The 27,356-nt window shown below is 42.7% G+C and overlaps 1 protein-coding gene across 2 annotated transcripts in view; it reads right to left on the bottom strand.

Annotated features, from left to right (window-relative positions):
• Window positions 1-27,356, bottom strand: part of LOC135217870 (uncharacterized) — a 61,573-nt gene that overhangs the window by 22,464 nt on the left and 11,753 nt on the right. Inside the window, exons 2-4 of one of the 2 annotated variants that reach the window (XM_064253892.1) lie at window positions 26,417-26,500; window positions 17,393-17,503; window positions 16,972-17,035 (exon numbers count right to left, since the gene is read on the bottom strand). In XM_064253892.1, the coding sequence (XP_064109962.1) occupies window positions 16,982-17,035; window positions 17,393-17,503; window positions 26,417-26,500 (249 nt within the window). In that variant the 3' untranslated portion in view covers window positions 16,972-16,981. Of the gene's footprint in view, window positions 1-16,971; window positions 17,036-17,392; window positions 17,504-26,416; window positions 26,501-27,356 lie in introns of those variants that run through there. The other variant, XM_064253893.1, reaches the window with a different exon arrangement.

Consider the following 27,356-nt stretch of genomic DNA (forward strand, 5'->3'; position numbering starts at 1 on the left):
TTTGTAATAACTTTGCTTTAACATCATTCTTAGCTCTGAATAGGGCAAAAACGATAAAACAGTATACCTTTAACAACAGCCTTCCTTATAGGAGAATGCTTGCAATTGGCTTAGTCTTTTAACTGCCCTAGAGCTACCCAAGTGTTTTTGTAGTAAATTCTTCAATAGAACTGATTCCAGAGGCTAAAAAGGATATACAGATAAAATTTTAGAACTACCTCTAAATTCCAGAGAAAGAGATTGATAAGAGTTCTGGGGGCTTCAACCTAACCAATCCCAACACCTCCTAGAGGCGCAGATCAATAGACTGATCCACTAACACATGACGCAAGACCAAGTAAAGCATGGATCTATAACATCAAATAGCATACACCTAAAAGACTGCTACTATATCCAGGAAAGCGAAGAAACTTTAATGGTTATAGGGGTGTGGGTGCTGAAGTTCCTCTAGAATGGCACCCGGAGCAATATGCAAACTATTGCTTCTGATACTAGGCCAAGACTGTCTCTCTACTTGAATAAGGACAGACTGAGAGATGCCTTAAAAAGCTTTTCTTTCTAGGAGGACATAGTGGTTAAGTATGGCATACAAAGGTTTTAGTGGAACTGCATGGAATTTGGTAGTCTGAATAGATCTTTCCTTAGCAGATTAGCAGAATACAAGAGAGGGAGCTAGAAAGTCCCAAAATCATCCAAAGGTGAAATGGCATTTGAGTCTAAATCAGACCAAACTTTAATAAATACAGCCAACAGCCAAGGCTGAGGGCCCTGGAAGGTAAAGCAGTAGACTGGTTGTTCCTGTTCATCTATGTTGCAAATAAGTACGTACATATACATAATTGAAGTGTACCTCCAATTCCATTGTGACTGATGGACTTCTTGATGTAATGGCCACTCTGTTAGCAGAACATGTCCTTTCTGATCAACTGATCCACCAAAATACGTACTGACTTTCCCTGGAATGAACTGGGGAACCACTACCATGTAGTCTTCCTATATTAGAACATTGTTTATGACCTTGAGCCATCCTGGTTCCTGATATATGCCAAAAAGGTTGTATTACCTGACAATACTGCTACAACATAGAAACATTACAGCAGACTCTTGCATACAGCTAAAGAGTTCTAGGTTGTTTAAATGCAACTCTTTTTTCTTCTGATCACCACAATGTTGACCTCTATAGGTTGCCCAGACCTTGATACACCTGAAAACAAGGTGAAATGTGGTTTCACTACTCCCTGGTATATACCTGCCAGGACTCCTTGACAGTCTTTCTCTCTGGTTTATCGGGTGTGTGTTAACCATTCCAGAGTGTACAGTATTGTAAATTATTGTCAAAGCATTTGTCATAACTTTCTTTTTCTTTTTGTGTTATGAGACAGAGGGGGGGGGGGGGGCGGGGGGGGGGGGGGGGGGGGGGGGGGGGGGGGGCAACAAAACGGAAACAACGGTGGATGTAAGGTTAAGAATAAACTTGTCAACTTTACCTGTAGTAGCAGTCCTTCCCATGGAAACAGGCAAGGATGATGCTCCTGGGTTGGCTTAAGGGATTAGTCAACATTTTACTGTAAGTTTGTAATGGAGTTATGCAGAAACCATACTTTGTTCTGACAATTCTCCTGTGAGGTCATGTGTTTCAACAAAAAAAATCATGGCCTAGTAGGAAGATTCCTTAAAGACTAAAATTCTTCAAGAAGCAATGTTTATTCATCTTCAGACAGAAAAGCCTGTAAATTCTCTAACCCTAGACTGAGAATGGATGGAAGGGGAATCAGGGAAGGCTACCCAAAATCATAATACCCAGTGACTGAGCCAGATGAAGCAACAGATCCTTGGCCTCCAGGATACCCTCAGGGCAACAAAATCCTTAAGAATACTGGGGTAGTGTACACATGCCACAGCATATGGACATTTGGGTGCCACAAGTGTCATTCTGAGATTTGCAGTGATCACTTGACGAATAAGACAGAACAGAGAAAAAGAATGTGTGTTAAGATTGTCCCACAGGTGCTAAAAGGCATCCTCTGCTGCACCTCAGGGATCCAGGATAACTGAGCAAAACACTGGCAACTTCCTGTTGTGCCGTGTTGCAAAGAGATCTATTACTGGTCATCCCTTAAGATTGAACAATCTTTCCATGACGTCTGGGTGTAAGGGCCATTCTGTCCCTATCACTTGACCCTGACGGCTGAGTTTGTCCACCACTATATTCTTTTTGCCTGGGATGTATCTGGCTGACAACTCTACCGAGTGTGCTATTGCCCACTCGTGCACTTGCACTGTCAACTAATAAAGCTGGCAAGATACTAGTCCCCTTGCTTGTTGACATATGCCACTACCATGGTATTGTCACTCAAATTAGTATCATGGAGTGCCCTATTACTCGATCTGGAAATCCTGGAGACCCAGGAAAACTGCTTGAGTTCCAAGATGCTGATGTGCAAGTGTTTGCTGTTCTAATTCCACACACCTGAAAACGAGTCCTCCAGGTGTGCGCTCCATCCCTCCCTCGAGGCATCTGAAAACAGAAGCATCTCGGGAGGGGAAGTGTGAAGTTGGACTCTTATTACGAGGTTCCTGTTGCCTAACCACTATGTTAAGTCCTGTCTCATTTCTCTTGTGAAAGGAATGTGAAGGGACGGCAGATTCCTTGTTTAAGACCAGAACTCCTTCACCCTCCACCGGAAGGAGTGGAGGTGAAGTTGCCCATGAAGAACCAGCTCCTCTTAAGAGGATAGATGACCAAGAACGACTTGCCACATTTGAGCTGGTTGTTCCTGCTGGGACAGGAATAACTGTGCTGTCTCCTTGAACTTGCTCATTCAGGAGTCTGATGGAAAGACTCACCACTGCTGTATCTATCAGCATGCCCAAGTATTTCATCCTCTGTTTCAGTATGAGGCCTGACTTCTTGGGATTTACTGCAATGCCTAGGCTATGACAAAACTCATGGAGACAATCCCTGGCCTGAAGCAACTTCAAGCAAGAGCTTGCCAGGACTAGCCAATTGTTGAGATACCTCAAAAGACGTATTCCATGCTAAAGAGCCCAAGTTGAAACAAGGGTGAACACTCTCGTGGACACCTGCAAAGTGGTTGATAATTCAAAGCAAAGAGCCTTGAATTGGTACACTGTCCTGTTGAGGATAAAGCGGTGTACTTGCGAGAGGACTGATGGATAGGTTTTGAAAATATGCATCCTGCAGACCCACCATAAACATAAAGTCAGGCTCCCTGATGGCTTGCAGCACTGACCGAGTTGTTTACAGTTTGAATTGAGTCTGGCGAACGAATTGATTCAAGGCTGACAGAACTACGACTGGTCTGTTACGACTTCTACAGCGCCTTCTCCAGCATCGTCTTCACCTCGGTTTGTAGTGCAAGATCCTTGGACAAGCTGGGAACATATGGTTGTAAATGTCCTGATAGATTGGGAAGTAAATATCTTACTCAAAGGACATTCACTTCGCAGGATTCCACCTGCGTTTCTGCCATGTTGCCCAATGGCTTGACAGGCACCCCCTGTGGCAGTCTGGGGAGGGGAATGCTGCCCCTAGCATCCTCCTCCCTTCTTCTTCCCCCTACCTCCTCTCCCTGGATTGGCAGAGGAACAAAAAGGCTGCTGGCTTGTACCCATCCTGAAGGGGGCCCGAAGAAGGCTGGGTATTCTTGCGAGGGGCCCCAGGATTTTGTGGTTTCCTGGGACCCTCAGACGGAGCGCCAGTCTGCAGTGGTGCGTGAAGGCCAAGCAGTCTTTGTCACTGCGCAGTGAACGAGGCAGTCATTTTCATCTACCCTTTGTCAATCAATTGTGGCCTCTACTTGTTCTCTGTTAAAGAGAGAAGTGAAGCCCAGCAAAGGTCTATTTGTCAAAGTTAAGACTGATTCGGGACTTACAAACTTCAGAACTCGGCAGAGAACTGTGTCTTGCCTTTTAAGTATCAAGTTTGCACATAGTTTAGCTGTCTAGTGAGCCAGGTAAGTAATACTGGTCTTACATCCAGACAGGAACAGTCTATTAAAGTTAGCTATTTCTTCGTTGGGGAAGGAAGGAGAGGAAGAGACAACTTTAACAACTGTTGCAGATCAATGGTTAATCTAAGAGACTGCTTGGAATGCTGCCATAGCAGTTGCTTCCAAAGTTGCTGACTCCTGATGTCAGAGGGAGATGTTTTCTGCTCAGAATTGCTCCAACGACAGACCTGTACCGAGACGAACCAAGTCCGGGTCAATCTGTGCAGTTGGGATTGACCTCTCTGAAGGTTTATAAAATTTCTTCTGATGAGGGAGTGGTGGAGGAAACAGCTTAACCCTTAAGCTGTATTTCGAAGTGTCCTCCTGTATACTGGCGGGGTTCGGGAGTGAGCGCCGAAGCAGAAAATTTTTTTTTTTCAAAAAATCACTGCACGCTTAGTTTTCAAGATTAAGAGTTCATTTTTGGCTCCTTCTTTTGTCACTGCCTGAAGTTTAGTATGCAACCATCAGAAATGAAAAAAGATATCATTATCATATATAAATATTGGAATATATGACAGCGCAAAAAAAAAATTCATATATAATTGTACGTATACAAATTGCACTGTGAGCAAAACTGTTAAAACTAACGAGTTAATTTTTTTTCATTGTATTGTACACTAAATTGCAATGATTTTGGTATATAACAAATTGTAAAACAATCAAAGCAACACAGAGAAAATATTATCACAATATGATGCATGAATTCGTAACGTGCGGACATAAAAATAAGTTGTTTTCAGAAATTCCCCATAAATCGAAATATTGTGCTAGAGACTTACTGTTTGTTGCAGAATGAAGGTAATTGATTGAATATTACTAGACTATAAGTGTTGTAGCTTAGAATTGCAGTTTTTGACCATTTCAGTCGAGTTAAAGTTGACCAAAAGTCGAATTGTTTTCTATTTATCGTGATTTATATAAAAATATTTCAAAACTGATAAAAGCTACAACCATGAGTTATTTTTTGTTGTATTCTACATGAAATTGCACACATTTTCATATATAAAACTTTATGTAACGGCTAATATAAAACGGTGCAAACATTACGACAATCTGATAAAAAAATTTATGATTTTTTCAGCAGTGTTACTGCGCGGACGTAAGGAAAAAGTTTTTTCAAAAATTCACCATAAATCGAAATATTGTGCTAGAGACTTCCAATTTGTTGCAAAATGAAGGTAAATGATTGAATATTACTAGAATGTAAGAATTTTAGCTTACAATTGCGTTTTTTTACCATTTCAGTCGAGTCAAAGTTGACCGAAGGTTGAAATTTTGGCACTTATTGTTATTTAGTACTAGTATATGAAAATATTTCAAAACTGATAAAAGCTACAACCATGGATTGTCTTTTGTTGTATTCTACATGAAATTGCACAAATTTTCATATATAAAACTTTATGTAACAGTTAATATAAAACGGTGCAAACATTAAGACAATTTGATGAAAGACTTTCTGAGTTTTAGCTTACAATTGCGTTTTTCAACCATTTCAGTCGAGTCAAAGTTGACCGAAGGTTGAAATTTTGGCACTTATAGTGATTTGTATGAAAATATTTCAAAACTGATAAAAGCTACAACCATGGGTTGTTTTTGTTATATTCTACATGACATTGCACACATTTTCATACACAAAACTCTATGTAACGGCTAATATAAAACAGTGCAAAGATCACGACAATCTGACGAAAGACTTTTTGATTTTTTCGGCAGAGTTACCACGTGGACGTAACAAAAAAGTTTTTTTCAAAAATTCACCATAAATCAAAATATTGTGCTAGAGACTTCTAATTGGTTGCAAAATGAAGGTAAATGATTGAATATTACTAGAATGTAAGAGTTTTAGCTTACAACTGCGTTTTTCGACCATTTCGGTTGAGTCAAAGTTGACCGAAGGTTGAAATTTTGGCACATAGTTATTTATATGAAAATATTTCAAAACTGATAAAAGCTACAACCATGGGTTGTTTTTGTTATATTCTACATGAAATTGCACACATTTTCATATATAAACTCTATGTAATGGCTAATATAAAACGGTGCAAAAATTATGACAGTGATGAAATAATTTCTGAGATGTGTCGCTGATGCTTTTTAGTGCGAGAAGAAAGAAATTTGCGCATGCGTGCCTGGTTAACTCTTGTAAACAAAACACCAGCTTGATCCGTGAACTACCAGCATCCCTGAAGGTGCGAGATTCAAAATTTTTTGCCAAGTTGGCCTATAACTATTTTTCCGCGAATATTTAAAAACTTTTTAGCGTCGACGTATTTTACGTTCATTAAGCACCTGACAGACAATTTTCATCAACGTAAAATACGTCCAAAAGACGTTTAAGGGTTCATTGAGCGCCTGGCTCGAAGTGAGTTCTCTCTTCTGGAGATGAGAGAATTCACCTGATCCAAGACTGAATCTGCAAGCTTCGACCATGGCAATCCTATTGATGATAAGAATTCCCTTCAAGGCCGGACCAGGGTTTCGAGGCCCGATGAAGCAATCCCATTGTCAGCCAAGGTCTCGTCCCTGAGATTGTTACATTGATAAATCAGTTTAACAATCTTGATGTACACTTTATGCAGCTTGTGAGTATCTGCATCCTTGGGGAGAGGACCCTTCATTCCTTCCAAGTCATGGTCTTCCAAAGTTGTCCTCTCCGCAGATGAAAGACCCCCACCAGAACCCCCATGATCCCTCCGATGATACCCAGCATAACCTCAGGAGGTCAAAGGAACAGGTGAGAGGGGTCTGGCACCCTTTGTTGACCTGCCAGAGACTGAAGCCTCGGCAGGAGAGGAAAGCTGTGAGTGATTGTAATACTGAATTGTAATACTGAAATGATGATCGTTTTACAGGTCTGGGAGAAGTCCAATCATGCGAAGGTGAATGGAGGTTGCCTCTGGGACAAGACGCATGCCCACACGAAGGTGCACAGGTACTATCCTGAGGAGAGTAGATTTGTTGACGCAAACATGAGTGAGAGCTGCCCCTGGGAGACGTCCGAGACACGGGTCCCCCATCCTGGGATGGGGGAGAGTTATCTTCTGTGCCTTGGTTGTCCAGGAACATCGAAGTCACAAGTTCCCTGTCCTGGAACTGGGGAGTGTTATAGAGAGAGCTATGTGCCTCTTCTGCTATAAAGGAGTAATGATAGTAGTTTATATTTGACAATGTCTCCAAAAGTTGTGTGTGTGTGAGAGAGAGAGAGAGAGAGAGAGAGAGAGAGAGAGAGAGAGACGAGAGAGAGAGAGAGAAGAGAGAGAGAGAGAGAGAGAGAGAGAGAGAGATTGGTGGAAGAATGAATGGGAGTGGTTAGATGGCGGTCGGAAGCATGTCTGTTGTGGCGGTCTGTAGTATGTCAGTGGGAGTCTGTTATGAGAGTCATAAGCAGTGAGGCTCTAGTAAATTCACAGAGTTGGATTGGCAGTATTTATCCTTGGTTGTTAGTTGATTTTGTGGTGTTTGATTGATTTTGGCGTTGTAAGGTTGTTGTGCGTGTGTCTGTCTGGTTTTGGTGAAGTTGAAGAGGTTGGGAGTGCATTTTCGGTGTCTGTGAGTGGTGGTTGGGGCAGTGTTGGTGTTGGCGGGTTGTTGTGCTTGGGTAAGTCGTGTGGTTGTCATGTTCTTTCGGGCTGTTGGTGTTCTTCCTTTGCAGTTGTTTGTTGAGTTGTTGTTGGTTTGTGGGTCTCAGTTGGTTGGTGTGTGGTTGGTTATTGGTGGTGGATGTGTCACGGCTAGCCTATAGCCTATCCAGCGGACAGCACAGCCTAACTTATCTGGAGCCAGAAGAGAGTACCTGTTTGTGTTTTGTGTGTTCGGTATTTCATTGAACCAATTGTCCTGCAGGTTAAAGGTAACGTAAAGGGGAAAGTATGAGTGTGGGAAATTTTGTTAGCTGCAACGATTAACGTAACTGTGGGGAGTTTGCTTGCTTTTATTACTTAGCTTTTGATTCCACCACACTGCAGAAGAAGACAAAATGTTAGAAGGTACACGGGTCTTTTCACAGACTAGATCCGCCACCCATCTCTCCCTCGGGTCTGTCCGCCTAATGGGACCCTCAGAAGAAGGGGTTTTCTTGCGATCTAGGGCCACTGTCTTCTTCCTCTTCGGGTCTGTCAGCCTAACAGGACCCTCAGGGGAAGAGGCAAAAGCAGATGGAGATGAAGGTACTGGTGACCTCTTCATCAATTCTGCTAGGAGAAGATCTCAGTGCCAGAAGACACTGGAGGGCATGTTGATGCTGATGGGATTGGATAGATATTGAAGGCACCATGACAATAGTCATGGCAACCTTAGACCCCGTAACTGAAACTGTAGTCCCGATTACTGATGTCGTAGAGATGGGGACTGGTTGGCAGCACCAAGATGTGTGATCAAGCCCCTCATCAATGGTCCCCCTGGAAGACCTAGGGGATGTCAGAGTCCTTCTGATCTCCCCTAGACCTGCAAAAGATGGTACTTTAGTGACTACCTCCCCTTGACCAGGGGGGAGGGAAGCTCCCCCCAACAAGAAAAGGAAAGAAGCCCTTGAGAGATAGAGACCGGTCCCCTCTCCCCCATGCAAACTCCCAGTTGTTGAAGCACCATGGGAGTGTGGAGGAGTGAATTCTCCCCTAAAAGAAGCAATGGACTGGAGCTAACTGGCATCCTCAGATGGGAATATCCCTCCGTGGACAGACAAGCTGACTTTTATTTCCTCTTCCCAGTGAACCTCATCCATTGCTCCGGGACCACTTATAACACTCGGGGCAAGTATCATTAATGGAACACACAAGTTTGCAGTATTTAGTGCAAACAGTGTGCAGAACAACATCAAAGGGTGAAAGAAATCAACTGCACCATTGCTCCCCTACACGTGGGCAAAATCTAGGCTTAGGCTTATATGATTCTCGGTTTTGCATATTCAAAACAAGAACAGTTATACCACAATTATCACTCAACAAAAAAGGAAGAAAAACCATGAATGTAGAACAGCCAGGAAGCAATTGGGCAGAGGAAGGCAATGCTGCATCTGCTCTCAACAAAGGCTATGAATTAAGGGATTATGCGACTCAGTGAAGGGAGGGATGAGGGTACCCCTCACCTCTCCCACCGTTAGTGCAACTACTGAACAACCTTGTTGTGTAGAATAGCCTGCTCCAGCTTGCATTGAAGGTAATTCCTATGTAAAGACCCCAGGTTTGTATTTGTGTAGGAATAAATCATTCTTCAGTTCTGGGAATATCTCATGTTTCGACTACTACAGACTGCATTAGTTTTAGAGGCTTGTTGGCTTGTTGGACATAGGGAAGATTCCAAGACAGGAGCCATGTTTCCTTCTCATGCCTCTCTCTCTTGATCTACAATGAAGACCAGAAAGGCAATAGCAGGAGCAGAGTCCATGCTTGAATTTGGGACACAAGAAAAGTGGCTCTTGGACACCTTTACTCTCCAAATATATCCAAAGCACCACATGGTAAATCATAAAATAAATGTGTTGGTCCTGTAGAAAATCAAGATAAAAATCTGAGGCAAGAGCATGTTCAATCTAAGAAGGAAAGGGACCACAATGCCTCGGGCATCCTCTGAGCTCATCAGTTACTCTTTTACCACCTTTCAGGAGGGGTTGTGGTGGTTTTGTACCCAATTACGCTCCTTCCTTCCCTGCAGGGAGAAGGGGAGCATCGCCATCTTTGTAGTATGTTTCAGCCCCCGATATGCAGAGGATGGAGGGAATGTGGGGGGCTTTAGGCCTATCAGGGGTACCAAGCTTAGATGGGTTGTTGTCTTACTATATGACGTCATGCTTCCCTCAGGTCTTCCAACTATGAGTTTCCCTCCTCCCCCTGGTCTGCAGTTTAAGGGGGCGAATGCTACGACAGCTGCAGCAACACAAATGATTTCAATGCCACAAAATAGGGAATTACTTTTGCGGCCCAACCAGGGATTCCAGCAGTATCCAAAAAGCGTCATCCATCAAGCGCGGTGACATCACAGCCTGCTCCCTCAGTGCCATCACAATCTAACATAGCGTCCATCATGACGTCACAGCCTACTTCCACTCTCACATCTTTGGTGCCGACAGATGCAACTATGTTTTCAGACTCAGCAGCATGCACGTTTATGGAAAAAATGATATTGTTATGATACAATAAAGTTTGTTCATACTTACCTGGCAGATATATATATAGCTGTATTTTCTGAAATCCGACAGAATTTTAAAAAACTTCCGACACACGCAGTGGTCGGCCAGGTGGTTAGTACCCATTCCCGCCGCTGGGAGGCGGGTATCAGGAACCATTCCCATTTTCTATTCATAATTTTTATTTCCACTGTCCCCTGAGGGGAGGTGGGTGGGTACTCGATTATATATATCTGCCAGGTAAGTATGAACAAACTTTATTGTATCATAACAAAATCATTTTGTTCATGAAACTTACCTGTCAGATATATATATAGCTGAATCCCACCGTTGGAGGTGGGAAGGGACAGAATAGAAGGATTTTGGGAAACAAATGCATGCAGATGATTTACATCTTGGTTCCACCTGTTAGCATAGCTGGCTTCGTGGTTACTGCCACGTAAGTCTGCTTGTGCTACTAGAGTTGCCAGCGAGGTAGAGACCTATATAGCTGGTGCACTCCAGATGATCTGTCAACAGGGGCGAGACCACGACGTGACTAGACCATATTGACCATACCATGAGGGCTAAGAAGTAAAATAAATATATATATATATCACCACCTGACCAACCTAGCCAAAGTTAAGGTGTTTTAACTAAGGCTTAAGAGTTAAGAAGTCGCCATTGGCGGCGACTCAACAACTAAATTAAGAGCTCTTCCTAACCATTTTCTACAGGATAGGATGAGTGGAACTTCTTGCCCCCAAGATTGTGTCTGCAGACACATATGGCCCTAGCGAGCAGCAGATCTCATATGCCATCTTCACATCTCTCAGGAAGTGTGAAGTGAACACAGAGTTGCCTCGCTAAAACATGGTACTCAGGATGTTGCTGAGTGCCATGCTCTGTTGAAATGCTTCCGAGGCCGCCCCCTCACCTCGTGAGCATTCTGATCAAAAGATTTCAAATCTTGTGCAAACACAATAAGGAGCCTTTTTGAAAGAAACTCCTTAACACTAAAGCCAGGGTGTTCTTCGATATAGGCAAGTCTGGTCTTTTTCAGAACACTGCAGATTGCCCGAAGGACTTCGACTTTCTTGAGTTTTATGTAGATAAAACTTGAGAGACCCGACAGGGCACAGGACTCTCTCTGGCTCCTGCCCACTAACTTGTGCCATCCTCGATTCCAAGTTCCTGGCCCAAGGCCAAGACGGGTTTCCATTCTTAGGCCACAACGGAAGGCTTAGAGAACACACCGCCTTGTGTCCTCTAAAGCCAAAACTTCTGACGATGGCTTAAAACCTCACTAACCCTCTTTGTCGTATCTAGGGTGGTTAGAAGAAGGCCTTTCTGATCACGTGCAAGAAGTTAACAGGTAGGAGAGGTTCGAAAGCTTTGACATCAAGAACTTCAGACTACGTTAAATTCCACATTGAAAGCTTCGATCTGGACATGCACAGTCAGTCCGTCTGTACTAAAGTCAGGTGACCGACCAGTTGACCAGTCAGACGAATCAAGGACTGCAAGGCTGTACCCTGAAGACCATAAGGCACTATTCTTCGCTGAAGGATGAGTGTCTGGACTGCCTGGGCGATTCAAGCTAAGCAAACCTTGGGGGGTGTATCAACACAACCCAACGTCGTCAGCGAATCAACTCCTGAGCAACTCCTGACTCGAGCTTCTGGTGCCAGGAGAAAGGAGCAAGGAGCAAAAAGGCGATTCAGTCCCGAAGGACGAATGCCTGACAGTCCAACCTGGTCTCATGTTACACGATCATCGGGGGTGTATAAACGCAACCGACTTCGTCAACAAGAAACTCAGGGCTACTATATGTCGCCTGATCTCGCACGAGTGTCTGACTCCGAGAAAACAGGTGAGACAAAAAGTAGATGGTGAGCGAGTTTCGAGATTTCACAGAACTCCAAGATCGTGAAGGGCTTTGTTGTTTGACAGAAGCAAATCTCTGAGCCCAAAGGCTGTCAACAACATATTTTCGTACTCTTTAATAGTTGTGACTGCCAGCTTATCTCATTCTTCAGACGGAAAGGGAAGACGATAATCTATTCCTGTCAACATCTCGATAGTCTGAACGTGGTCAGACTCAGAGCGGAGAGGTTATAGGTACCTTTCGTGTTAGAGTAGACCGACTCTCTCGGAAAAGGTCCTTGGAAAGTGAACTCGGAAGGACGTGACCTCTGTGAATCTAGGATCTTGAAGGCCAACATGGGGCGATCAGAGTCATTGTCGCTCCCTGTGACGTCATAAATCCTCTTATTACATTTCCTAAGCGTTTGAAAAAGGGGAAAAAGAGACTAAACATCCATCCCCGTTCAATATCATAGGATGGCGTTTAATGATACCACTCCCGGATCGAGAATAAGGGAGCAGAGAAGAAGAAGCCTCTTCGTCCTCAACATAGCGAAGAGATGAATGTGAAAGGGACGTCCATAAAGTCTCCAACAATCTCAACCATACTTCTAAAGAAAGATTCCACTCTGAAGTCAGTAGTTGCTGCCGTCGATCGAGACGATTCGTACGGACTTTTGCAATCCTGTAACAAACCTCTAGAGGATCGTTACATTCTATGCCTGTTGTTATAATAGGCTCTTTCTCGTAAACCCGAACAGGGACCGAGAGAAGATACTTCCTAAGATATGAGAGAGCTGTAGAAGATCAGAGTTGATATGGACCACTGGTTCCAAAAACTCGTATCGAGGACTGGAGGGACGACCGAATTGCTTCCACTTCTTTCAGATTATGATCCAGGACATCTGAAACCCTCTCCAGATGTCCGCACCTTTTTTTCATATCACCTCAGGTGATACTTGACGCACTGAGAGATGTTCAGATCATTCCTAGATCTCAAATAAAATTTCAGTTTCCCGGTAGGAAAAACATGTAGAGGTCTGAAGTGCAGTCTATTCAGGGAAACAAACTTCTTTAGGAAGGAAATGGTCCCCAGCAAGCTCATCCATTCACACACCGTGTTTACTTCCCTAATAAGGCTGCGCTTTGCCTAAGCAGGAGAGCATATAATAGTGCAAAGTTGCGATAGACTCGTAGTCCTATACTGTGCGGTAACGAGCACCGAAAGGAGTAGGAGATATCGTTGAACATAGTAAGGCAAAACGGAATGCAATGTTTATTCATTCATGTAAGAAATCCCCTCAAACTTTCCCTAGGCTAAAGTCCGTGATTGTAGGGCAGAGATACAGTTAGTCAGTCAATCCCGCAGGAGAGACGTAACCGCCAGTACAGAGATACGGTTAGTCAGTCAATCCCGCAGGAGAGAGAGACGTAACCTACCGCGTATGACAGCGCACGAGCTGGTACTGGCTCGGTTGGACTGGAGGACAGACACAGCAGCAGCCAGCAGCTTACGAACGTCGTCTCTTAACTTTATGTCTGGGTTGCCAACTACCCTATTCTACGAAGAAATAGGTCCGTTATTTTTGAGCAGAAAGAGACTCTCAAGCTGGTATATTTAAGCGAAACAGAAAACGCTAAATATATAGATGCGTTTGTGTCGTCATAACACTACCATACAATGGTAAAAGATAAATCGGAAACTCCTGGAAGCCTGCAGGGAGTAACGATTAAATGCCCTTAAAATAATAGACAATAGACCTCTCGGTTGCCATCCGAAGAGGTAACTACAGCAAGCGTATATGACTTGAACCAACCAGTAGTAAAATAACGCAAGGCAAAATATGATAGTTATATTACAATAAAGTTGTTCATACCTACCTGGCAGACAATATATATAGCTGAATTCGGAAATACAGCCTACATACATATCTGGACAGGCAAGTTTCATGAACAAAACTTAGAGAATCGAAGCAGACAGCTCAAGCTTCTTATGTTATTGGACATAAGCGTTCATTGACATAGTCTACAAGTCTATTTCTAGTAAGAGTCTGCGAATGATGAATGAGAGCTCTTCCGAATCTTGTCAATAAGAGCTTATCCACTTACGCAATATAAAGTTAATGAGATGTTTGTCAATGAGAACTAACCCATTTACGGAACAAAGAGATATTTTGTCAATGAGGGGATACCCACTTACTTGACAAAACGATAGTATATTGTCAATGGGGGAAAAATCACTGAATTGACAAAACGTAATCCAGGAAGCCGAGCATAATATTTTTTCCAATTCCCGTATCATCGAGGAAGGGCAAGAATCCTGATAAGACTGGGCTTTCAGCAGGTAGGACCCGATGTTCAACTTCGGCAGCGTAGTCCCGAACTTAGGAACTAACAAAATCTATCATCTGAAAAGCCCTTTCAGATGGACTAAAAAGCTTGCAACTTAAATTTATTGGCAGTATGGCAAAGGAAGTCCTGTCTTGCGCTTTCCTGAAGAGCGTCCTCTTGATGAGTGCTTTTGCAAGAATCCTACCGAAAGTAGTCGAGCGTCATGACGTGTAAGACGTCGAGCTTTAACATAACCCGCAACTGCCTTATCACAAAGTCTTGACTGCGGTAGAGCAAACAAGATCTTCCCTTGAGCTTAACTTAACTCCATCCACCTATGCGAAAAGCAATATTAATTGACAGAGACCTCTTGAAATTACACGAAACCCGATGTCTTGCTGGGTTGCGAAAGCAAGAAGTTTGTCTGTTCACTTTAAGCTTCCTCCGAAGCACTGCCTACTTCACATTCTTTGCAGGTGAGGTAGAAGGTATCACCGAAGGTAGAGTTAAAATTTCTTTAGGCCCAAATCTGAAACAAGAGCTTGAAGAGTTCAACAGAAACGTTCAGCCAGGCGACACACCTGGCGTACGCTGGTGCACGCTCGGTGTCCGCTGGCGCGCGCGCTCGGCGTCCACTGGCGCGCGCTTGGCGTGCACCCGCGAGCGCCTGGCGTCCATCCGAGCGTCCCGTCCAAGCTGAGCGTCCTACATCTCGGAGAGAAATCCGACTGCACGAAGCAGTCTCAGGAGAAGGGTTGATCGTGTGAGAATAAGAGGGGCGAGGGAACGCCTTCTTATTGTCACAGTAATAAAGCTCGGACGTCCGCTCTCAAAAGCGTCCTGCTACTATGACTTCTTTTTCGTATTTCTCGGTGGAAAGACGGACACGTGTTCAGGCGACGTTCGCCTTCTTACTTCTCACTGAAACGCATAACGAGAGAGAGAGAGAGAGGACGTGAAGCGTCCTCTTCTATAAAGCTTCTATTTAGAGGGCGCGAGTCCTTCCGAAAGCTCCAACCCTGCCCGGGGAGGAACGCTTCGGAGGACGAGAAGCAATCCTTCAGGATTCGTGCACGTGCACGCACTTTGGCAGTCTGGGGAGTTTCATCAGATACTGCCGAAGGCACGCCAGATCGGTGGGGGTTCCTCGTAACCCTCCTTCGGCTTTCGACATGCTCTCTCCCCGGTCCTGGGAGTCAAGCAGAGGTCCCGGCCTAGAGGCGAAATGAGGCCGATCTGACGCACCCTCCACTACACAAGGGGCACTGACACTGCACTTAGCCACTTCACTTTTGCTCTCTAAAGCAAGCACTTTCGATTCTAAGTTACGAATCGAAAGAGTATAAGAGAAAGGGCAATTCCTCTACAGACACTGTTTTAGGGCCCGAAGGCAACACTACAGGGTTAGGAAGTAACAATTACAGAAGTAGCCATCTCACAGCAATGAATAGAGAGCGAGCACCTCTCCGGCGAGACATATTCATAGCCCGTAGGCCATACTACAGGGTTGTTCAAATAGTCTACAGGAAGGTTTGCAGTTTCACTACCCTAACTTTTGTTACTGAGCAATTGCGTACATACTAATCCTACGTCTTCCTTACGGATTAACATGTTTACTGATTAATTGCGTGCATACGAATCTACGTCTTCCTTACGGAATAGACAAAGTCTCACACTCCTTACATGACAAATCTCAACAAAGAAGCAAGACCCATACCCCTCGTGCATACCAAGTGCGGATCTACCGAAGCTTTCGGTAGCCACACCCTATCTTTGCAGACAACCCCCTCTGAAACTAGCCTAACTAGATTCAGATATCTTATGCAAAAATGAATCAAATTCAAATCAATTTAAGATAGCGTATGCCTAGCCACAAATCCAGTAAATAAATCAAAAGACAATTAGGATACTTAGCGGCAATGAAGTTTCCAAAATCCTAAGACGGAGGTACTGAAAACAGCTATATATATATCTGACAGGTAAGTTTCATGAACAAATTACAAGCTTTAGAAGAGAAGTTAAATAAGAAAGGTAAGAAGAATAGATGCAAATCGTCTTCTTCCTCTTCGTCTAGTTCAGCGTCATTGCAAGACTCGATGACATCAGTGCACGAACCAGTCAAAAACAAAGTGCAGCAGGAAGTTGCTTGTGCTGGAAAAGAAAATGTTGGCTGTTAATTAGATAATTCAAATACGTCATCATGGCTGAAGGGATCGAAGGACACTGGTAAAAAGTGGCGAGGACTATGGTGCCAACCGTGATAGGAAAGACACTTGGGGATACGCCACAGTTATTTAAGGAGTCAACAGTGGGTATACATCGATCTTCAAAGAATGGAGAGCAGGTTCCAGTCTTTCCTGTAAGACCTTTCAAGATAAGGAAGAACAATGATAACGCTCAAATTAAAAGGTCGAATAATGCAACATTGGTAACCCCACTGGATACACCGATTGAAGTGGCGGCTCTGCCAGAGTCCAGAAGATCAAGGTCAACTTCCCTAACAGCCATTGTGAACAATAGCAGAAACAGAGATGACATACGTTCTACTTCAAGGGAGCCGTCATCATGGAGGAATACACGGTATTCTCACTCTAGATCAAGGAAGCAAGAGAAAAATGGAGTTTCACATGACTGAGCAGTGGGTCCACCCCTCACTTCCTGTGAAAAGTTAATTACCTTTAAAAAGCTCAATGACCAAACCAGCTATCGCTGAAGTATACCCCTAAAAAATAAGAGAGTTTATAATCATACCAGAATAAATATAAAAAACTCTTTATTTTGAAATCTGTTTTGGAGACGCCAATATTTCCCTGATCTTTTTCGGTGCTGTCTCATGAACTACGTCAAATGGATAACCTGTCTACAAGGTTCACTAGGCAGTACAGTTCTGGAAAAGGAGGAGGGGAGAAAAGGAGGAGGGGAAAACTGGTGGCAAGTCCAAAACAGCAACAATGCATTTGCCCTAATGAGAACAGAATTAGTATATCACCTAAGTTTAGTGATATTTAAGACAATATAGAAGCCATCAAAACACAATACGTATGGTCATTGCTAGTAAAAATGATAAAGGGTAACTTACAAACTGAGCCATTATCTTCTCCATATGCTGAAGTTCTACTAGCTCAGACTCTTCTTGCTTTGCTTGGTGAGCAGCTCTCGTAGCACCTTCTCTTACAATTAGCTGCATTACCTACAGCAAGAAATATTATGGTTAAATCAAATTAATTCATGTCTTAAACCAGTATAAAAATAAATTTGTTGTAACTACTGTAATTCCAAAAACAGAAAAGACATGAGAACTGTTTTAAATGTAAGAATCTAAAAAACTTAAGACTTTTCTCAAATAGAAATGACAGTTATAATATAACTTTTACAGTGTGTTTGATGATCATGTCTTTTATATAGTGAGCTTAATTCTGTTCTAGTCATCATTTATACTGTAATACTGAGCTTGGTCTAGATGATATCCCTTGTTAAATATTGAAGCTTCTTTCAGGTAACACTAAATATTTTATTATCAGCAAAATAAGACAACTTTTTTATTAATTTGTATTTTTATTAGCTAACAAACCTACCATCTTAATGTAAGGATAAATCTTCTAGTGACAGCTGGAAACCAGAAAAAAAAAATATATAAAATTGTAAAACAAGGTATTGGTGGCAAAGGGGTTCAGCCAATGAGATGAGAGAGGAGGCACCAGCCAACCCCCCCTTAACCCAAGAGCTCCATGACACATCCAGTTTCTTCTAGCCCAGGGAATTAAATTGAGGGGTGGGAAGAAGTGGGCAATGCACATTATGACCATAGGTTTGTTAGCTATGAAAAATACAAATTAATTAAAAATTTGTAATTTGTTCAAATGCATAACACACCTTAAGTCTTAATGTGAGGATAGACTCACCTTTGATGAGAGGAAAGGGAAGTCTTGAATCAACTGGAGGTTCAGCACACCTGAGCCTCATTTCCTGGTTAGGCCAAAGTAGAGGAAGGAGACACATGCTGCTGACTTGTCAGACAAATTTTTATCAAAGTCAGACAACTGGGCTAATACACAATGTGGAGGAACATTGTATAACTGGAAGTTAAACAGCTATATCTGTTAGTACAACAAACCTATGTTAGCCACCAGTTTGTTTGTTGTCATCCCTCTCTCCCTTGTTAGGGATAGGAAGGACTAGCTTCTGCAAAGCTTTTCTCATTTGGAGATTAAAAAACTCTTCTTCCGTTCTACAAAGGAAGAGAACATTCACAGGAATTCTGAAGGATAACCCCAAGGAGAACACTTCATATGAATGCCCCTCTTCTTCACGAGTCTAAAAACCCAGAAAGATAAAGAGAGCAAGAAGACTGAGGAAATCTTAAACAGAAAAAGGACGTATAAGACTTTCAAGGAGATGCTTCCCCAGTGTAAAAATTCAAGCCGTCCTATTGAGAGATTAGTATTCGGTTTAAACATCCATATAAAGTTAAAATGTGACAAACATGATAGTATTTTCATAATAAAATAAAGTTTTATAATATACTTACCAGGTACTAATTACTTAGCTAACGATTGTTTTCATGGCATCCTAAATTCCAAAGTTCGTGAACAAGAGACTGTTGCAATGCGAAAGTGACAGGCCCTGCCCACAGCAGCAGGAAGTAGTGAGCGACTGAAGTCAATAGCATCATTCTTATTTATTCCCATAAGTCCATGAGGGAGGAGGGCAGGCTCTGATTTAGTAATTACTTGGTAAGTATATTTTAAAACTTCATTTTATTATAAAAATATCATTTCTATAAAAGTAACTTACCAAGTAATTACTTAACTGAGTCCTACATTGCGAGGGGGATGGGACGAATGGACTACTATACTAATTCAATGCACTGAGCGATATAGCTGAACTAGAAATACTTGCACAGTGTTTGTCACTGCTTGGCTAATAAGAGTTACAGCGGGAAAACTGCCACTGGTGGTGCTCATCTCATCCTATAGTGGCGTGGCAGTAAGCGGGAGTCGCCCCTCTACATCAGAGGAAGTCTTGCAACAGGGGAGATGCCTGGCTGTTGACAACATGTAATACAAAGGATATATACCCTTGCCCTAGGCACAGTACCAAAAGAACAACAAGACCAGAGAATTACAGGCGGTCCCCGGGTTACGAGACCTCTTGAAACAGTCGAATGTAGTCTACCAATTCTCATTGCCCCGTCCGTGGCTGTCCCGGCTCTTACGTTGGTATGACTTCTATGAAACTGTCCAAGAGGATTTCTTGCCACGCACAAGAAGGGGCAATTAAAAACCATACCATGACAGCACACCAGGAAGCCATCATCCCGCGACGGTATTATCAACGAATATTAAGATAATAGGGAGGGCTCCTGACCAACGGCGTTTGCGACTGCTCGAGGCACTCCTCATACAACAAGAGAAGCCCTCATTGAATACGACGCAGGAAGTTCTCTTCCTCCCCACCAACCTAAGGAGACCTATGTGCATAAATAATAGCACAAATAATACCAGACCAAACGACACTCCCGATCAAAGAATACCAGATGAGACAAGCAGCCCATCAGCCAATGACAACGCGAGCCGTCGTGACACAGCGCCCGGGGAAGTCTTGCCCCAGCCTCGACGATCAGCTAGGCTGCAAACAGCGCAACCTTCAACGACGAGAAGCGTCTTGAAGAAAACTTCTTTTCAAACCAATAGCTGGAGCGCACTGCGCCACCAGCCAATGAAAACGCAGCTCGCGGTTTGACCCCCTGCTGACCTGCCGCATATATTGATTGTAGATCTTGACAACACCTACAGTCTACTCCGATCCACTGCCGTGATCATGCTCGGATGATACCGAGAGAAACGTTGGCCACTAGATCGAATTGTATTTTTTATTTGTTCATGTACTGTGACAAATAAATAAATATTAAGCAATATCCCCAAAATTGACTCCTCCTGATTGAGTATATCGGCGCAATACTCGCCAGTTTGTAGTAGCAGAGAGAAAGCTATTGTTAGAAAAATAGAGAAGACTATTTACAGTTGAATGCAGCTGATGCAGCAATATCTTTCAATAAAATAATAATAATAATAATAATAATAACTGTAATTACAAAATTCATATGTGATAGTATTTTAAAGAAATACAATACGTACTAATCTATCCATGTCACTTTTAATTAAGGTTAACTCTCTCTCTCTCTCTCTCTCTCTCTCTCTCTACTCTCTCTCTCTCTCTCTCTCTCTCTCTCTCTCTCTCTCTTTTGCCACACAAGAAAAGCGTTATAAGTATTTTTGAGAGAACAGAGAGAGATAAACACACACTCTCTTCTCTCTCTCTCTCTCTCTCTCTCTCTCTCTCTCGGTCTCTCTCTCTCTCTCTCTCTCTCTCTTCTCGTCTCTCTCTCTCTCTCTCTCTCTCTTTTACCGAGATGAAAGAATTTTTATGGTACTAGTATGTAAAATGTTTATTGATAATTTCAGTTATTTAATAATAATAATAACAATAAAACTTTAATTACAAAATTCATAATGGTCGTATTTTAAAGAGATGCAAACTGACCTTTCCATTTCACTTGTAAGGATAATTCCTCTTTCTTACTGAGATGAGAGAATTTTTACGGTAGATGCACGTGTTTATTATATTTTCAAATAATAATAATAATAATAATAATAATAGAAGTAGTAATAATACGATAACTAATTTCAAAAGAAAATTCTTCCCTTTGTCTTTTTCTGTATCAATTTCCCCACCTCAACTCGAGTGACACTCGAGCTTAACAATGCCATACAATGGTCAACGAATTTAATGGTTTTATTTAATCTTTCTCTCTCTCTCTCTCTCTCTCTCTCTTACTGAGTTGAGATCATTTTCATGGACGTGTATGTAATAAGTTTATCATTAATATTTTCCAATAATAATACTATAAGTACAAAATTCATATCTGAGTATTTTAAATACAATAATCATTCCATTTCTCTCTTTTAAATACTGTAAGGACAACTCTCTCTCTCTCTCTCTCTCTCTCTCTCTCTCTCTCTCTCTCTCTCTCTCTCTCTCTCTCTCTCTCTCTCATCCACAAGATACTTGTCATACATTTGGTGTTTCTATTTCTTCCCCTCCTTTTATCCTCTCGCTCTCAGCAAAAGAATTGATAGACAGACAAACATAACTGCACAGTCCTCTCTTTCTCTCTTCTCTGGAGAAATATATGTATTTTATGGGCAAGGGGAAAAAAGGGGGAAAAAGTTGCCTACAGACATTCATTTCAATCTATTGAAACCGTAAGGAGTTATTTCTCTCTCTCTCTCTCTCTCTCTCTCTCTTTTGTATTTTAATGAAAATATACAGTAATTTGTGAATACACAGTGTTGCACATGAAAAAAGTAAATTAGTGATAATTTTAGAGATACGGCCCTAAGAAAAATTGCAAATTAGTAGTGAAATTTTCCCTGTGGACATGTTTTCAAGAACGTCGTTCCGGCTTACGACGATTTTCGGGTTACGACGCGTCTTAAGAACGGAACCCCCGTCGTAACCCGGGGACCGCCTGTACCTGTCACTAACCAACCAATGAAAATATAAAAAAACTATTAACCCACCAACAAATTGGTGGGTCCTCCAGGTACCAAGTATCCCCCAGGCTCCCCAGAAAACTTGACATCCTTATAAGATGGAAAAGAGATAGGAGAGAGATGTGTCTCTCCTTTTTTTCCTCACCTAATACCATGCTAGCCTCCGCCAACGGACCAAGGGTACTGCAATTTTCAAACATCGTTTCTATTTCTTTCAAATATGTAATGTGATGCAAAAATCAATTTACACCCCAATATGTTGATTAAGGAATCACAGAAAGTGACAAATTGTGCTTGAAGGAGAGACAGATGGCAATAGCTCTGACCTCATGAGCTCTGACTTTATGTAACGGAAAGGAGTTCTTCTGTATCTGGGAATGAGGTTCAGATGTCAGGTCTCTAACGAACACTGTTTTGTTGCACACGAAAGAGGAGAAATGATGTAGGCCTAGATAAATGGCCTTCAATTTCTTGATATTGATGTGGAGCTTCCTGAGGCACCTGAGTAAAAATCAAGGTCGGGGTTGGGAGGAAGATGGGTTCTCCCTTGTGAAAATCTTGTCTCTGGAAGCCACCACAAGATTGGATTTTATCTCCTGAGTGATAGGAAAGACCACCAAGTCCAGTTGAGTCATCCTGTCCCAGTTGGCTTTTGGAAAGAACTGGAGATTTCTCAAGTGCCACCTGCCCAATGGAACAAAGGTCTTGATTGAAAACAGCTTTCCTAAAAGACTCATCCACTGCAAGGCTGAGCACGATGCAAGAGAGAACCTTGTTGACTGACTGAGTACAGTCTGAGACTCTCTTGGGGTACAGAAAAGCCTGAAAAGTCTGAGAGTTGAGAATCATCACCAAATACGTAAAGAATCTCCTGAGACAGAACCTACTAGGACTTCTGGAGATTTAGAAGGATTCCCAAATCTTGGGAGAGCTGAAATGTTGTCTGAAGGTCCTTCGTGCACTGAAAGACCTTCCCTTGGAATACTAACCTGAGGTACTTCCTGAACGATGGATGAACGGGGATGTGAAAAAACGTATCTTGCATATCTAAAGTGATCATCCAATTGCCCAGATGAATGGAAGACACGACTGACTGGCTAGTTTCCATCTTCCACTTGGTCTTTTCTTTGAAGCAATTGATGTCTTGGGAACTACAGATAATTGTAAAATCCCTGAGAATGGACGTCTACTACTATGGCCTTCTTCAGAAGGAGGGAGGACACTTCCTTCGAAAGGGCCACATGCCTTTCTGAGCCTCTCGAATATACTACCAATGTGATGGGAGAGGAGACTAAAGGAGGGGTCTCTGAAAACGGGATGCAGTAGCTCTCCTTCAATACCCTAACGATCCATGGCTCTGCTCCTCTGCGAACCCACTTCTCCTAGAGTGTGAGCAGCCTGGCTCCCACTGGGGCATGAGGGACTTCAAGTTCATTTCTTAGGTTGGGGTTTGGAGGCGGAGTGCTTCTTGAGGGACTTCGTTTGGAAGCGCAGGTTAGGGTGAGGTCTATGTTGAGACTAGGGTCTCTTCCCACTAAAGGAGTGCTGCTGGAAGGGAGAGACAAACTTTGGACGAAAGGGCACTTATGAGGAAGACTTGGGACGTGAAGGCTGTGTCTGAAGACCCTGGGTAGACTTCTTTTGCAGGTCTGAAGCAATCTGCTCTACCATGTCCTGCAGGAAGAGATGGGAAGGGTCCAGAGGTACGAAAAGCAAGGCTGACTTCTGAGAGGGCGTAGTCCCTCGCAAAAAAAACGAACACCTGAAGGTGAAGAGAGATGTGAGTTCCGCCGAACCGTCACAAACAGCCTTGTCTGCACACGAGAGCACTTTCAGAAGGCCTGCAGAAAAAGTCAGCTAATTCGGAAGCATTCTCAATCTTCTTAGCAAGAGCACCCACTGTCCAATCTAGGAAACTGAACGTCTCGAACACCTTGAACAAATTCTTGACAAAATGGTCTAACTCCGCTGAAGAGAAGAAAGCCCTGGCTGAGGCAAAGGCTGAGCGACGAGAAGAGTCGATGAGGCTGGAGTCCCATTGGGAGGACGCAGCAACTCACAGGGAGGGGGCTTCTCTGGTGTCATAAAGTCTATAGGTCCTCTTGATCAGGTGAAACGGAGGGTGTGCAAACGATGCCTTTCCTTGCTCTCTTTTCATCGAGAGCCACTCCTTAACTACTTTCAAGGATTTCCTGGAGGAGGTGGAAAGAACCAAATTGGGCAGGAGAGAGTTCAAGCCCAGCCTTTGACATCAGGAATAAGGATGCAAGAGGTAAAGGAGTAGCTGGTGTGAAAAAACCAGGATAACTCTCCAGAAGGAATCGAACCAGAACCTTGTAGGCCATCAGTTGAGCCAAGCCTTGATCTGTGTCTTCTTCATTCTCAGAAGAAACTGTAGAGGTCATCAGCAGTCTTGTTGGAATGTCCTGCATGTGGAGCTTTCCTGATATAACTCAGGATCTCTGCAAGTTGAGTCTTAAGCAGTGCAAGAGAAGGGTCATCCAATTCAGAAGCTTGGGTCTGCTGCTGATGAGTGCAGTGTCCCGAATCTAAAGGCACCGAGGGTTGAAAAACCAGAGCAGGTACAGTACAGGAAGGACAGGACCGGAAGCAGGAAGGGCGGGAGCAAGTGCGGTAAGCACAGGAGCGACAGCTGGTTGTATGGGAGCCAGTGGTGGGCATGCGGTTAAAGGAGATGGGAGTGCGCCTGGGAGTGGGCTTTTAGGTGTGGGAGCTTCGCGACGAGAGGAACGCTCAGGTGACGGGTGACTAGAACGGAGCTTCTGGCACTCAAGATCCTTGGGAGACGGGACCACAGGTGAATCCCATGGATGAGAAGGCAGCTGAACTGGATCAAACAATGAGGGATCTAGCCCATAGCTACACAATGGAAGGGCGAGGTCAGAGGTGACCTTGTGCCTCTTGACTGGCACAGGAGACTCTAGCCGAATCATGCATATGCCTTTTCAATGGCTTCAAGTTCATGTAGCACCTACAGTGCCCATGACCGGACTCCAAGTCTGAATTGGAAGACAAACGGCACATTCACTGACATGTCTCTCCAAGAGCAGTCGGTCACATCCTGGGGTCTCACAACAGGAATAGGAGAACTGACGGGATGGGAAACTACCTCCTCCACTGGCACTACACTTGGTACTTTGTCACTGGTATATACTTTGTCCATTTTGTTCACCAGGACTCGAAGAGATGCCCCAACTCTGAAACAGAACTTGCTACTAGATTAAACTTTTCATTGAACTTACTGTTATTTCTAGATTCAAGACTGGCAATGGCATCGGGTTTAGAAGTATGGGAGCTGAGCACAGGAGTAGGAAGGGGGAGAGAAGGAGGGCTGAGGAGAGGAGAAAGTTTGTTACCAGGAGTAGAAGGAAGCACCAGACTGGAGTCTGTCTTAGGTCTAGGGGAAGAATCCCTACTCATAGAAGCCCTACTCTCGCACTGAGCGGCTGCATTTCTAATCTTCTTCTTCTCCTACTTATTGAAGTGAGATTCTAAAAGCTTCCACTTACTCTCATCCCAGTCCTTACACTCATCACAAGCGAGATCTTTTGTGCACACCTAACCCCTACACTTACCGCACATAGTTTGTGCATCAAAACAAAGCTTGGTCAACTGTGTCTTGCAGCCTTTGCTACAATAATGAAGGCTAGAAGCAATAGAATCAGATATAATAAAGCACTAAACTAATTGAGAAAAAAGCTAAGAAGCAAAGCAAACCACGCTGATGCAACAGTTGAAAGGAAAAAACCAGAGGGTGCGTCACTAACTTCAGCAACAACACCGGCGAACATGAATTGAGGGGCAAGCAAGACAACATGCAGTTGCGTGCACTGCATAAATAATATGTTGCAGTGGGTGGGGCCTGTTATTCCTGCATTGCAACAGTCCCTCGTTCACAATTTTTTTTTAATTTAGGATGTCATGCGAGCATAATCATTAGTTAAGTAATTACTTGGTAAGTTACTTTTATAAAACTGTAGACTTAATACAAAGCTTGCAAAAAAGTAAAATGTTGTCATAGTAAAATAAACAAAGATAATTGCGTACAATGTTTCTGAAAAATGCATACTGCACAGATCTATGAAGAGAAAACACTCAAATAAATGGAATCTTGTAGTACATGTTCTAGTACATACTTTTCTTTACAGTAATTGATTGCTGATAAGTAAAAACCTACATTATGATCTACAGTGGGAAGGAGGATGGGGAATTTTTTTCGTAAAATGATCATTGTACTGTAAGTAGTAAATGATATATTCCCTTACTGAAGTCTATCTCTGGTTTGGTGGTAAATGGTCTGGCTGACTAATACTTCCAGGCCGATTATATCCTTCTCCAAGGAGAGACATGCTCCCCAATACTTAATTAAAAACAATCCCCTCTTCATTAATTTATGAAGATACTCTATGCATAAGTTGTTTACCCCACTGGGCTTTATATCAGCAAAATAAGTTAATATTATCTTCTTATGGACACCTGAAAAAATAGTTCACATGGAAAGAAAGGTATAACAGGAAAATCATTACCTCTGCCATTAAGTTAACAGTGCCTGGACTGATCCGTGTTTTCTTGTCCTCAAGATGGCCCTTCATGAAACTTTCAACAAGTTTCTGAAATACAAAGAAACACAAAATTAATGCACTATAACCCAGCAATATAAAACAATTTTCAGTAAACAGAGTTCTGTGACAAGCTAGCAGCAAACCACACAGATAACAGGATGACTGGGTGACTTCCTGCAGTGGAACAGGTCAACTTGCCAATAATCTACTAGGTAACAGGTATTGTCAACTAAGGAAACCAGTATGGGTGGTGCTTAGTAGCTAAAAAGCAGGCTTGTTACAATGAGCCTTAGTCTTCATTATCAAGTACAGACAATTATTAGGTAATCATTTTGTCAATGAAAAGTACAAACTTCTTCACAATGAAATCTTAATTATACAAACAACCTGAAGTGATGATACATACTGAAAAAGTGACTAAAGAAAAGCAATAGCACATTAGCAGAGTCTTGCCAGTAATATATATGGGAATCGTTAATTATACTGTATCTGATTTACAATCTAGATCAAGAGACTGATTCTCTTGATTGCTTGCGAGAGTCCAATGGATCTGGGAGAGCAACTGGGGACTGCATGCATTAGATACCAATGTTCAAATGTTCTTGTAGGTTATATTTTAAGTTGAGGAACTCTCACAAAATACAACAAAAGGTTTGTACCTAGGAAATTGTCAAAAGAGTTGGAAATGATTAACCAGTCAAGTGAAATGTAAATGTACATAACCTTGGGAAGATGTCACTTGAGAAGGGATGTTATGGATAAAAGTTGTACCCAGATGAGGAAGATCAACATTGTAGTATGTACTGCATAACATTTCTCAGATACAGTAATCCCTTGATCATCCACACTAATATGTCTAAAGGGATATATCATGGTGTGAATATTCTAGCATGTATTAAGCTAC

This window comes from Macrobrachium nipponense, chromosome 9 (genome assembly GCF_015104395.2).
Source record: "Macrobrachium nipponense isolate FS-2020 chromosome 9, ASM1510439v2, whole genome shotgun sequence".
Lineage (NCBI taxonomy): Eukaryota > Metazoa > Arthropoda > Malacostraca > Decapoda > Palaemonidae > Macrobrachium > Macrobrachium nipponense.